General features: G+C 32.4%; 1 protein-coding gene across 1 annotated transcript; it reads right to left on the bottom strand.

The window, feature by feature from the left end:
- Nucleotides 1-12,769: 12,769 nt before the first annotated feature.
- On the bottom strand, nucleotides 12,770-14,936 carry LOC107900022 (uncharacterized). Its single transcript, XM_016825750.1, has 5 exons — nucleotides 14,565-14,936; nucleotides 14,299-14,414; nucleotides 14,022-14,215; nucleotides 13,328-13,763; nucleotides 12,770-12,995 (listed from the first exon to the last, which is right to left on the bottom strand). The coding sequence occupies exons 1-5, from the start codon at nucleotides 14,934-14,936 to the stop codon at nucleotides 12,770-12,772; spliced, it is 1,344 nt and encodes a 447-aa protein (XP_016681239.1).

Raw genomic sequence — 14,936 nt, 5'->3', positions numbered from 1 at the left:
GAAGTGCTGCGTTTTAGAACTTTGGTTTATTTACTGTTTTGGCCCTTCTACTTTTCGCGCGCCTCACATTTTAATCCCTTACTCTATTTTATTTTGATTTCAGCCCTGAGATTTCGTTTCCATTTTGATTTAGTCCTATTGTTATTATTATTATTATTATTATTATTATTATTATTATTATCGTTTTTATATATATAGAGGATTTTTTTTATTTTTATATATATACTTATATACATACTTTTATATTTTGTGATAGTTATATACGTATATATGTACATATTTACTTATAAATATATTTTATAATGCATGTATACATATATTTTTCATGTTTTTATAAATTTACGTACATATACTCGTTTTTATAACGTACATACTTATATTTTATATATCTTTATATTTTATAATCTATATACATATATATGTAAATACTTATATTTTTATATCTTATAATTTATATATTTTCATATTTACGTAATTTTATGTATATACATACATATATTTTTCCCTTATATGTACATACATGTTTTTTATATTTTATAATTTTCATATGTTTTCCTTTATTTTTATGTTCATTTATGTATTTATTTATATGCCCATTTTTATGCTTTAGTTTATTTATTTATTTATTTGCTATGGAATGTATGATTGATTTATTATTCGTTTTGTTCATTTTTTTTTATTTTATTTACATAATCATGTTTATTATTCTATCATGCACATGAATATCATATTTTAAAAAAGGGAAATATTTCAAAATAAGGCAATATTTTGCATTTGGAAATTTGAGGAACGTGCCCTAAGGTACTGGGTTTCGATTTCTCGTTCGACCAAATAGCTAAATATCCTTTTAAAAACTTTTCAAAAATAAGGCAATGTTTTGCGTTTGAAAATTCGAGGAACGTGCCCTAAGGTACTGGGTTTCGATTTCTCGTTCGACCAAATAGCTAAATATCCTTTTAAAAACTTTTCAAAAATAAGGCAATATTTTGCGTTTGGAAATTCGAGGAACGTGCCCTAAGGTACTGGGTTTCGATTTCTCGTTCCACCAAATGACTTAATATCCTTTTCAAAAATTTTCAAAATAAGGCAATATTTTGCGTTTGGAAATTCGAGGAACGTGCCCTAAGGTATTGGGTTTCGATTTCTCGTTCGACCAAATGACTTAATATCCTTTTCAAAAATTTTCAAAATAAGGCAATATTTTGCGTTTGGAAATTCGAGGAACGTGCCCTAAGGTACTGGGTTTCGATTTCACGTTTAGCCAAATTGCTAAATATCCTCTTGAATTTTAATCCATGCCATTCGAAATTTATTTTAAGGATCGTATTTTGAATTTCTTTAAAGTTTTCAGCTTTTCGACACTAAGACATTAAGTAATCAACTAGGTACCAATTTTGGGCGTATCGAGGATGCTAATCCTTCCTCGTGCGTAACCGACTCCCGAACCCATTTTTTTTGGATTTCATGGACCAAAATTGTTGTTTTAATAAAAAAACAAAATCGTTTATTAAAAACAACAAGTTTTCAAGGTGATCCAATCACACCTCATCAAAAGGATTGGTGGCGATTCCCGTTTCATTTTTCAAAACCCAAGTCGACCCCGTTTTTCAATCCAAAAAATGGTGTCAACAATAGGTATGGCAAATTTTAATATTATAAAATCAAATAATTATTTAAAATATCATTAGTTTTTATAAATATAATTTTTGCATGTGAAAGATTTAAATTTTTCAACCTACATTGCGAGTACTGTAGATTCCAATATTATAAAATCAAATAAGGATATTTGAAATATTTTACATATAAAAATAATAATGATATTTGAAATAATGATTTAATTTTATAACACTAGAATTTACCATACCCACAATGCATGTGAAAAAAAAATATTTGACATATAAAAATGATATATAAAGAATAATATATATAAAGAAATTAATTGATGTTTTTAAAAAGTACTGATATATATATAAAAATATATTTTAATTAAATAATTACATATTTATTATTTTGTCCATATAAATAAAGAATATTAAAAAATGAATTAAAAATAAAATAAAATAAAAAAACTTAAAAGCATGTTTGTTAATTAAAAATTTGAAAATAGCATGATTATAATTAAGATTATTTGTGGAATAAAAAAAATACATTGTTGATGTTCTAAATACTAGTTAAAAAATTTTTAAAAAAAAGAATTGAAAAACATACATTGAAAAAAAAATAAAACAAACATGAGAAGATTTGCACTTAAGCTAAAGGAGTGAAAAGCACGAGCATTTAACCATCAAACCAATGAAACTAAGTTGTTAAAAGAGAGCGCATTTGATAAAACAAAATAGTTTATTTACCATTTGGAACTTTTAACTATTTAAAAATTTATAACGATAAGATTTTTACAATTTAGTTCTTATCCCCTAATTAAGTAATTAATAGATAAAATTGAAGAACCAAACTTTAATATTCTTTTATACCATCTCTATAAGTATTTATATTTAATATTTATGAACTCAATTTATGAAAATAGAATTTCGAAATCTCATTTTTTTATACCAGTAAAAATCGAACTATTACAATTACATTGAGATACGATAAAAACTGCAAAATGGTAGTTCCTAAGAAGGTATCTAATAGTGTAGAACCTCCCACGAACACATGCCCTAATGAAATCCATTTAGTTGTTAACCTGGAAGAAACTGAAAAGAAATTGAGAGCAGGGGAGTGTTTAGTTGAGAGTGAGCCTAGTTCTGCTAGGAGTTTTGAGCTAGTTATATCTGAAAGACCTCCTGAAATGTCACTCCACCTTGCCCGCAGAGATTAAGAGAGAAAAAGAAACTAATCATGAGAAGTTGCTTTGTTTCTTAGAAGTGTTTAAAGGTTTAAGTGTTACTTTTTTCATAAAAACCCTTACTTTAATAGCACTATTGAACTCATTGTTTTCTTAAAAGACTCTACATTTTATGTTTTTTTAGTATTCATGAGAAAAGGCTTCAACCCACTCTATGCAAAACTAAAACAAATTACTCTATATTGAAGATTCATTGCTGCAATTACGTTATAGTAAGAGAGTTTCGACAACATAAACAACGATTACCAAGGTAGCTATAAAGTTGATGTGAATATATGAAAGTAAGCAATTACTACACAATAGAAGCGAGTAACTAAGCCAAATAGATCTCTTAGATAAAAAAGATTCGGAATCGTTCCCGATTAAAGCAGATTGCAATGTCTGGTATAGTTGAGTGAGCTGTTCATTAGTCTGCAGTAAAAGCAAGATCTTTGAAGGTTTTTGTAGTGGGAGCAATTTTAAAACCCAAGCTTTGCTTTCCTTTTTACATTAGCTTTGGTTGTGAAAGGGAGAAGAGAGAGAAAAAAAAGGGGGAATAATTAGAGAAGGAAAATAAAGAAATAAAAGGAAAGGAATTAAATTTCCCAAAATGATAAAGTATAGGGACTATTTGTGAAAATTGACCTAATTTTTTTCTCTAGAATGATGATATAACTTGTCATGTCAAATTGTCGTTAATGGTTCAGTGACCAAAATGTAACAAATCTATACATTAATGACCGTCTCATAACTTTTTAAAGTGTGATAATTAAAATGTAGAGTGTGACTCATATTTATCGGAAAGTTTGCAGGAACTTAGGACAACAATCAATGAACAGTCGGAGAAGGGCCAAAACAAACCCGACATCGGGACGACATGATGTAAACCTTAGGCAAATGCGTTATCGACGTCATGGCGAGGAGAGTCGGCACGCCACAATGTCACAAGAAGTTCTCCTATTTGACCGTCGCATTTTAGACTTCATGCAGGATTGCTCCTCCCAATTGGACTTTGATTATTCTAGGGATATTTTAGTATGATCAGAACTCTATTCTTAGCCTATTTAAAGAGGCCGTTGTATCCCTATTTTGGGCATGCCAATCAGCAAGGGCTTTTTTTTTGGGGTGACAAGGCGTAGTCGTATATGAGTTTTGGTGAGAGTTTCGCGGTAACTATGAAGAGAATTTTGTACCTGTTTTGAGAAAACTCTATGAGAGTTAGGGCTTTGTTTTTGGGGTTTGGGTTTGTTCGTTTAGTACATTTAGGTTTATTTTTTCTATATTTTACTTTTATTTGTTTACTCATTTTGTGAAAAGTCGATACTTTCTTTGCCCATGATTTTTCCCTCTTTAAGGGTTTTCCACGTAAAATATTTGTGTTTGTTTCTCTCCACTTTTACTATCTCATTGTTTATATTGATAGATCCCCAACATAAAATATAATTTAAACTATACATAACTGACAAAATCTAAAATTTACCCAAAAATTAAAAAAGATGTCCAAATTCAAAAGTTAAAATGATATAATACTTGGTTGTGGAGATAATGAGTTAATTAATGAATCTATTTAGTTATAATAATGTTAAATGTTAATTTTGTTTAATAATAAATAAGTAATAAACATTATAAATAAGCATTATTTCGTTTTAATAAAATGTTTTTTTTTTAATTTTGTAATCATTGGCAATGAAGCTTATTTAATATGTAAAACAATAAATATATATATTAATTCAAATGATACATTTTTAAAATATTTTTTCCTTTTCATTTTTACATTGAACGGAAAGAAATTTTTTTATTTTTTGAACTTTTTTATATCTTTTTATTTTAATTTTAATTTTTTATGTTTATAAATTTTAATTTATTTGTTAATATGATATATAAAACAAACGATGTTCTGTTAGCATGACGTGCTCACAGACTGCCATGTGAGTTGCCAAGCCAACAACATTAAAAATTTATGTTTTAGTCATCATTTCTGTTAAAAAACAATTTGACTCTTTTTTTTTTAGAGTTGATAATTGATTGTATGTGATGTTATTTAGGTAAATGATGATAACAAGTTGAGGTTATCTATTAGGGTTACAATTAGTGATTGTGTAAAGGTAGATTAAACTTTAGTCAATAAGTTATTGGACTGATGATTGAATAAATAATTCATTTAGTAATACTCATTCAGAGTAAGATTGTTTTCCAAATTAAATTAATTTTAAGATAGTGTGTTCTATCTTCTTTCACTATCTTATCTACTTACTACTTTATTATATAATCATTTGTTGCGACAATAAATTGGGACAGAGGGCAAATAAGTTGCTTTTACGATTATCAACTTCTTCATTAAAATTCATTTAGAAATTTGACACCTACATGAGTCGAGTTCTTGTTTCATCACATCAATAAGGGAATCGTGCGAAGTTGTCAACAATACATCTACACCTATCTATGTTAAGTTCAAACTAGTGTCTTTCCATCGTCACGAAATGATTAGACAATAGATTTTATACATATTATTTAAAAAACAAACTCAACATCTATGAAAATCAAAATAATTGTAAAAGAAACATATTTTTAAATATTTTCCCTATATTAAAATTGATAAAATTTTAATTTAATGAGAAGTAGTCTTAATTTAACGAGAAGTTTTACTTTTTATGTGATTGTTGTTTAAAGGTTGTGTTAAAATATTTTTTAACAATCTCATTATAGGTTTTGATAATATCTGAATTATTTTTAGTTCCTCTCTAACTTATAATGCGCTTCAATGTATTCGAATTTATATCTTCTTATATTGACAATAATACTTATATCAATTGAATTTAAACTCAATTAGCGAAAATAATTTAATTTTTATATGAAAAGATTTTAAATTTAAATTTAAATTCAGGTGAAGAAGATAAAAGAATATATTTGAAAAGGTCAAGCGGCATGTTAGATTAGTTTCCAAGAGACATCATGTCAATGTCACGTACAATTTTGGACAAAGGAATGGCTAAGAAATTTGATTGGACTTCCAGTTGGATAAGATCTTGAGCTGTACAGACTTGTAGATCGGTTTGAGTTTTGATGGTTTGGAGAATGAAATTAGTTTATTTTTTATCTTATGTTATGATATTATTATAATATTTAGTTTAACTGTTACTGTTACTTTTACACTAACTATAATTAATTGTATCGCTCATTCGAATTCACACTTAATTTTTAAATTAATGTAAAAATCTGATTTATAGGTGGAGAAAATTTTTACAATTTAATTTTCAATCTTAATTTTCATGAATATGGAGGTCTATTTTATTATTCCATTTTTCTTTCTTTCTTATTCTATATATTTTTATATATTATAAATGTAAAAGAATACATTTCTAGAAATATATATATTTTAATAATAATATTTATTATTATTTTAAAAAATTAAGATATTAATTAAATTTTAAACCCGGCCTAAACGTTATGGCCGAATCTGGAGATGTCACAAAAAAGAGTTTTGAAATCAGAATCATTTTAATAAAATATCCAAGTTTTATAACTATTAATGAAAACGTTATTTAATTAATTCATCTGTCAAAACATAATTTACAGTGGAAGTATTTGACAATCTCGTTCGAGTTTTTAGAAAAACTTTTATTTTAGTAAAAACCATGTCTTTAGCCAACCGTCGCAAATAAAGAGTTAAATAGAAAATCTTAATCCAAAATAAATCCAAACAGTCCAGAGAGTCCTAATTACAAAACTCTCAGAAAATAATCCTTAATTAACCAAAAACCATTAATTAAAAACAATTCACAAACTTGTGGTCACCGTGAGACTCCACTGCACTGATCCGCCTAAGTTTGTGGATTACCTGTACAAAACAGACAAACAAAAGTGAGTTTTCGTAACTCGATGTGTAACCCAACAGAAATAGACATGCCATACATACAAAAATCACATATACAGTCATACAGATTCAGACTTAAGTCCATTTCGGATACAGTTAATAGAATGAGATAAGTGGTACAGATATATAGAATCCTACCCCCATCTTCTACACACCGACTCCGACCATCCCATCACACTGTGTGGGTTTAAAAACATCCACCCATCCCTACACACCATATAATATCATTACGATACATAATAGAAATTATGCAGTCAAGCTGCCAGAATAGAGGCGAAGGTCGCCATACAGAACACTTCCTCCAAATATACAATTCCCACACCAAACATTTATACATATTAAAAATAAAGAAATGTCATGCTTACATTCTCCTATACAGATAACATATATATTTAACAGAATAGTCAGACATGCATAACAGTGTCCTACTCAAAGCAGAATATCAAATCACATAATTTAGGGTTTGGCTAGCCCTTACTGACCCTACGGTAGGCCCACAATCGATCGGAATAACCCATGCAACCCTAAGGAAAATTTTAGAATTATGGGCCCACATGCTCTTGTGGGCCCACACGGCCTGGCTTAAAACCTACACGGCCACGCTCACATCATCACACTGTCGTGTATTACGCACGACTGCACATTCGTCAGACACACAGCCATGTCTCACACACGACCAACCACAGGCCAGGCACACACCCGTGTGGCATCAACAGAATGCATTTTTGGCTTTCGCCGAAACTTAATTTTTTTGTGTTTAGGTAAACACCTGATACGATTTCGATGCGAAAATACTCCCGAGCCATAAAGCACCTAAAATTGACCACAAAATCACCAAATTAATCGTTTAAATCGAAACTAACTCGTAACTACATTGAAACAGACAATCCTTTATTCCACCAAAACCCTTACCTTCAAATGAGCAACAGTGATTTCGCACAACTATAACACCGATTGGAAGCCCCCAGCCTCTTGATCTTCTCCTAAGCAACAATAACGAACCCCATAAACCAAAGATCCACTAACCAAAACAATAACCACACTTACCACACTTACCAAAAACGTATAATGAACATCGAAATATAGAGATACAAAATTATGGCAGCAGATAGAAATAAGAAAAATAGAATCAGCGAAAAAGAAGATGAATAAGAAAGTGGTAGAAAATAGAAAAAATTAACGTCAGATTTTTGAGAATTTTGGAAGAGAGAGAAAAAAATAATAAAACAAATAAAATAAGATAATATATCAACAACTCCTTTAAAATCCTCCCACTAACCCACCAACACCCAACTATCTTAGAATCCTAGTTCCACCCAACCTCTAACAACCACTCAAAACAAAAATTAACACCCTTACTCCCGCAATGATTCGAACATAAGACCACCAGCAAAACAACTCATCACCACTCGAACTAGCAGACTCATTCTAATATGAGTTTACTAAAGATAAAATATAACCCAACCCACCAAGGATAAGGCTAGGATTAGAAAAATAACAAAATTTACAAATATGAGACATGAACCCAAGACCTCACACACACACTCAGAAAATTTAAACACTAAAGCAGATACATATTTGTGTTAGATATTTACAGAAACATAAATAAATTATTCAGGATGTTACAACTCTACCCCCTAAAAGAAATTTTGGCCTCGAAATTTACCTGATCCGAACAGATGAGGATACTGCTGACGTATCAAGTCCTCAGGTTCCCACGTGGCTTCCTCAATGCCATGATTCCGCCACAGAACCTTAACCAATAGAATGGACTTCCTCCTCAGGACCTTAATATCTCGATCCAAAATCTGAACCGGCTCTTCCTCAAAAGTCAAATCCGATCGAACATCGATCTCCTCAATAGAGACAACGTGAGATTGATCAGACTGATACCCCCCTTAACATGGAAATATGAAATACATCATGGATATGGTCTAACTCTAGAGATAGCGCTAACAAATAAGCGACCGGTCCCACACGCTTCAGAACTCGATACGGCCTAATGAACCTAGGGCTCAACTTGTCCTTATGACCGAACCTCAGAACTTTCTTCCACGAAGAAACCTTAAGAAAAACGAAGTCACCCACAGAGTACTCGATATCTCTTCTTTTCAAATCCGCATAAGACTTCTGTCTATCAAAAGCCGCCTTCAGACGATCCCGAATCAGTCTAACCTTCCCTTCAATCTCGAAAACCAACTCAGGACCCAAAACTCGATGCTTACCAAACTCAGTCCAACATAGCAGAGTACGACACTTACGACCATAAAAAGTCTCGTAAGGTGCCATCTGGATGCTAGACTCGAAACTATTATTGTAGGCGAACTCAGCTAATGGTAGAAAATCCTCCCAACTACCATGGAAATATATCACACATGTAATACCCCGAAAATTACTACAGTAAGAAAGTAGGTATCTTTAATAGTAAAAAAAAGAACATAAAGTGACAAAAAGGGAAATTTTGAGTTATGGCAACATTGAGAATTATATTATGACATATTAATTCAAGAAAGGATTAAATCACAAAAGTAAGAAAAGTTTTGTTGCCCAAGAGTAAATACTCAAAATTTGAGGGCTTAAAGTGTAAATACGAAAAAGTTGAAGGACCAATAGTGTAAATATTTTAAGGGTGGAATAATCTAGAAACTAAGGAAAATGGATGAATTAGGACCAAATTGAAAATGTGAAGAATTTGGAGGGACTAAATCACAATTTTACCAAATTAAGTAATGACTCAAGGATGAAATTTTTAAAGATTATAAAGGGCAAAATGGACAATTAGAAGAGAGAGAAATCTAGAAGATAATGATGATGTTAGAGATATTTTATATTAAATAAATAAATAAATATTAGTTTATTAATATTTTAATTTGATTTTTAAATGATATTTTATTATGTTATTAGTATTTTATTTAGTATATATAAGAAAAGGAAGATGAAGAATCATCCATTCCACTATATTTCCATGCAACTAACGTGAAAAGAGAGGAGAAGAAAGAAAGTTTTACTTTCTTTACAATTTGGTCCTTCCACAAAAAATTTACCATTTTCACCTGGAAATCAAAAGAATTTCCATAGCTTCTAAGAGAGAAGAATAACAATGAGACAATGGGGAGCTAGAATGTCAAGTTAGATTCAAGAAATAGAAGCTGGAGGAGAGAGAAAATCAAGTTAAAGATTGAAATCAAGAGCACAAGGTAAGAACATCAAGATTTCAATATATTTTTAAGTTTGATATTATTGAAAAAGTATGGAAATAATGTTATAGTAGAGTTTTATTATATAAGGTCTTATGTTCTTGATATATTAGTGAATATAAATAGGTGAAAGTGATGGGAAATATTATAGAGAAAGGGAATAAGGGAGTTATACACTTAGTAATCAACATTTTGCACTAAAACAGTTTTGGACAGTAACAGTAGGTTAAATTTGAAAAATCACCCTAAATTTTGGAAATAGAATTAGAGTATGAACAAAATATGGAAATAAATCTTATTGGGTCTAGTTTCTCATAGAATAAACGGTGTAAGTAATGGAATTGTAAATCATGAGATATAATAAATTTTGTGAGACAAGGTCAGAATGAATTTGGGTTCCCTTGTTCTAAATTGGAAAAATCATTAAAAAGTGTAAAAAATAATTATGGGTTATAATTTATATGTTTAAAATCCATAATGAGTATATTTTCAATAGAAACAAACGGGAACATCATCCGAATTCTGTACAAAGAGATAATTAATTTTTAGTGAAGAGGGGTCAGAACTGTCAAACTGTGAAACAGGGGAAACTTTAAAGAATAAACTATACTTATTTGCTAAACCAAAAATTCTAAAAATTTTATGATGAGAATATATTTGAGTCTAGTTTTAGAGAAAAGTTTTAGATCTCAATTCAGAGTTTTGTATCTTAAGATATAATTAATTTAGTGACTATGACTCAAGTGAACAGCTTGTTATGAGTAAACAAGTTAATAGTGGTATTATGTATATATCAAGGATGTGGAATGGAGTGGAGGAGGAGGAAAAATATATGTGAATATTCAGATAATATGAGTTTATTTTAAAATAGCTAATTTACATGTTTTAGGTTCAGGGGCTAAATTGAATAAAAATAAAATTTTAAGGGTAATTTTGTAAAAATGTAAAAAAGTGACCAAATTGCATGAAATGAATTATTTTATTATTTAAATTAATAAATTGAATGAAATATTAATTTATATCAAGATTGGGTGGAAATTCGAGGAAAATACAAAAATACCAAAATGTCCCTAAATTTTGGTATTTCTGCAATTTAGCCTGGTAAGTTCGTGTAACTTAAATTATATTCTTAGATGATTGAAATATATATATTGGATTGAGAAATTGATTTGAATTGTGAACATGAGAAATTGTGAATTGAATGAAATGGAAATGAAGCTTTGAATTACATGAGTAAATATTGGGTCTCGTAGGCCCTATTTGTTATGAATATAATATTTCGAGGATAATTTGTAAAGAATTATAAAAGCATGTTAAAAATTTGAAAGTTTTAATTTGGATGAAATTTTGTAACTCGGTTTAATACGTATGCAAATGTATGTCTTCTAGTAATGCCTCGTACCCTATTCTGACGTCGAATACGGGTAAGGGGTGTTACAATGTGACACCGCCAGATTCGGTTATAACGTTTAGATCAGGTTTGGGGTGTTATAACACAACTCCAAAACATATCCCCTAGTATTTGAATCACCCTCTCAGATTGACCATCAGTCTGAGGATGGAACGCAACACTAAAGTTTAATCTTGAACCCATAGCCTCATGCAGTTTCTTCCAAAACTGAGAAGTGAAGCAAGGATCCCTATCAGAAATGATCGAAACTAGAACCTTATACAATCTCACAAACTTAGAAATGTAAAGATTCGCTAACTTTTGTAGAGGGAAGCCCGTCCGAATCGGAATAAAATATGCAAACTTGGTCAATTGATCCAGGATGACCAAAACAGGATCCTTCTTAATGGGTGTCAAGGGTAATCCACTAACGAAGTCCATTGTCACTCGTTCCCATTTCTATAAAAGAATCTTAACGGGTTGTAGCAAATCCAAAGGCAACTGGTACACAATATTAACTTGCTAGCACGTTAGACAACGAGCAACAAAATCCGTAACCTCACGTTTCAAACCCAGCCACCAGTACAGTTCATGGAGATCCCGATACATCTTATTACCACCGGGATGCATAACATACGTGATACTATGCACCTCCCTCAGAATCGATTGTCTCGGATCAGAATCATTTTGTACACAAACCCGACCTCAAAAATACAGAACCCTATTTTTATTCAGCCTAAAATCAAAAGTACTGCCACTCTCAATCTGACTAAATCGTAAACCCAGAGACTCATCTCCTAACTGCTTATCCCGAATCTGATCAATCCAAGTCGGCTTAACTTGTAACTCGGCTAAGAGACCTTCATCATAGAACAAACTAAGAAGAGCGAATATCGCTCTCAAATAAGTCATCACTTTACGGCTGAGAGCATCGGTCACCATATTGGCTTTACCAGGATGATACTCTATTGTGTAGTCATAATCTATGAGCAGCTCAATCCACTGACGCTGTCTAAGATGCAACTCTTTTTAGGTAAAGAGGTACTTGAGGCTCTTGTGATTAGTGTACATGATACATCTTTCACCATACAGATAATGCCTCCATATATTTAACGTAAAAACTATAGCAGTTAACTCGAGATCATGTGTCGGATAATTCCCCTCGTGTGACTTAAGCTGATGGGACGCATAAGCCACAACCTTACCATCTTCATCAGTATACATTTTAAACTGACATGCAACGCATCACTTTACACTACAAACTATTTACCAGATTCAAGCTGTATCAGAACATGAGCCAAAGTCAGAGTAGACTTGAGCTTCTCGAAGCTCGATTGTTGTACATTAGTTCAGACAAAAGAAACACCATTGTGCAGAAGCTTAGTTAAATGAGCTACAATCAGGGAGAACCCCTCGAAAAAACACCGATAATACCCAGCAAAACGTAAAAAACTATGGATCTTAGATACATTTTTAGGAAGTTTCTAATCTAGCACAACCTCAATCTTCCTAGGATCAACTCGGATCCGCTCAGCAGAAACCAAATACCCTAGAAAAGCTGCCTCTCGCAACCAGAATTCACACTTGCTCAGCTTAGAGTATAGTTGTTTCTCTTGGAGTATCTGAAGCACCACTCTAATATGCACATCATGCTCATCCTTGGTTTTAGAGCAAACCAGAATATCTCGATGAAGACCAAGATGAACTGATCTAAATACGGTGGAAAAACTCAGTTCATCAGATTCATTAATGCGGCCGAAGCATTCGTTAAACCAAAAGGCATAACTAGGAACTTGTAGTGCCCATAACGAGTCCTAAATGCCGTCTTATGAACATCCACTTCCTTAACTCTAAGCTGATAATACCCAGAACGGAGATCTATTTTCAAAAACACTGAAGCCCATTTGTACTGATCAAACAAATTGTTAATTCTTGGAAGTGGATACTTATTCTTCACAGTCAGTTTATTCAACTACCAATAGTCGATGTACATCCTCATGGTACCTTCTTTTTTCTTTACAAACATAATTGGAGCCCCTTACGAAGACACACTAGGACGAATGAAACTACGATCCAAAAGCTCTTGAAGTTGAGCCTTAAGCTCCGTAAACTCCTTCGATGCCATATAATATGGAGTGATGGACACTGAAGCTGTATCTGGTAAATGCTCAATGTCTAACTCAACTTTCCGAGTCGAAGGTAAACCCGATAACTCATCAGAAAAAATATCTGAAAATCCTATCATTGTTCTAATATCCCCAATAGAAGCGTCTTCAGAAACTGAAACACTAACAAAATCCATATACGCCTCACACCCTTTTCGAAATAATTTCTCATCCATAAGAGCAGAAATCACATTGGACAGAAAATCTAGGCGCTCTCTGATCACAACTATTTCCTTATCATCCGCAGTCCTCAGAACAACCCTCTTAATCGTGTAATTCAAGCTCACTCGGTGCTCAACTAACCAGCCCATACCTAGAATTAGATCAAACTTCCCAAACAGTAGCTCCATCAGGCTTGCTGGAAGTACAGTCCCTTGTACTTCCAATGGAACATTTCTATAAAGTCTACTAACTCGAAGAGATTACCCCAATGGACTCAGTACGGTAATTTGGCTAGAAGTACACTCACCAAAAATTCGTAAGTTTTTGGAAACAGTACTAGTTACATAGGAATGTGTAGAACATATGTTTATTAGAACAGTATATGGAACATCAAAAATAAAGAACGTACCCATAATCACATCGGGAACATCTTTATCCTTTCGACATCGAGCAGCATAAACTAGTGCAGGTTGTCTCGCCTTAGTCTGATTAGCACATCTGTCCAGTGCTCTCTGCCCTCGACCCATTCCATTACCATCCCTAGTCGGTGTACGGTCCCTAGCCGCTACTGAACTACCGTCTAAGGTTGTATCGAACTCGATCCTAAAGCTTACATCTAATCAGTACGCTATGGGAACTCTTTAATATGATGCTCTAAAAATTCACACCACAAACAAACCCTTAACCTCCTCCAACACGCGCTTGGATAGCGCCTACCACAGTCACCACAAGGCTGAATCCCAGTAGGAGTGACAGGAGCCCCCCTAATAAGCCCATCAGGTCTGACCCACTTCTTAGGCCTCTGAACAGAACTAGAGGGCTTTGAATCCCTCTTATTCTTGCCTATCTCACAATCCCTATTTTGGCGCTCCACGCGTTTAACCTCATCGGCGATCTTTGCCTTATCCACAAGAACTGCGAACTCTTACTCCCTTTGTGGAGCAATCAATACCCTTAGATTATCCTTCAAGCCATCCTTAAAACGAATGTATTTTTCATACTCAGATGCCACCATGCCTCGAGCGTAGTGGTTCAACCTCAAAAACTTGACCTTACACTCGGTCACAGATCTATCACTTTGTGTGAGATTCATGAACTCACACCTACAAGTATCAATATAGCTCACACCCACATACTTCTCCTGGAAAGTAGTCTTAAAATAGTTCCAGTTCAGACGATCGGGTTGAATACATTCCTCAACCGACAACCACCACTGATATGCCTCGTCGCGAAGCAAATAGACTACACTCTTTAGTTTCTGCTCAGGAGTGCAGTCGATATTGTTCATAATCATCTTGGTGGCCTTTATCCAATACTCGACCAT

Source organism: Gossypium hirsutum, chromosome D06 (genome assembly GCF_007990345.1).
Source record: "Gossypium hirsutum isolate 1008001.06 chromosome D06, Gossypium_hirsutum_v2.1, whole genome shotgun sequence".
Taxonomy (NCBI): domain Eukaryota; kingdom Viridiplantae; phylum Streptophyta; class Magnoliopsida; order Malvales; family Malvaceae; genus Gossypium; species Gossypium hirsutum.
This window is presented reverse-complemented; position numbering and strand designations above follow the sequence as displayed.

Excerpts from the sequence above, each read along its gene's own strand:
- LOC107900022 (XM_016825750.1), bottom strand. The coding sequence starts at position 14,936 with ATGGTCGAGTATTGGATAAAGGCCACCAAGATGATTATGAACAATATC. Across the intron at positions 14,415-14,564 it reads GCTTGAAGGATAATCTAAGG|AGGCCTAAGAAGTGGGTCAG; the intron begins GTATTGATTGCT and ends AGTTCTGTTCAG. Across the intron at positions 13,764-14,021 it reads TGTTCCCGATGTGATTATGG|GTATGGGCTGGTTAGTTGAG; the intron begins GTACGTTCTTTA and ends ATCTAATTCTAG.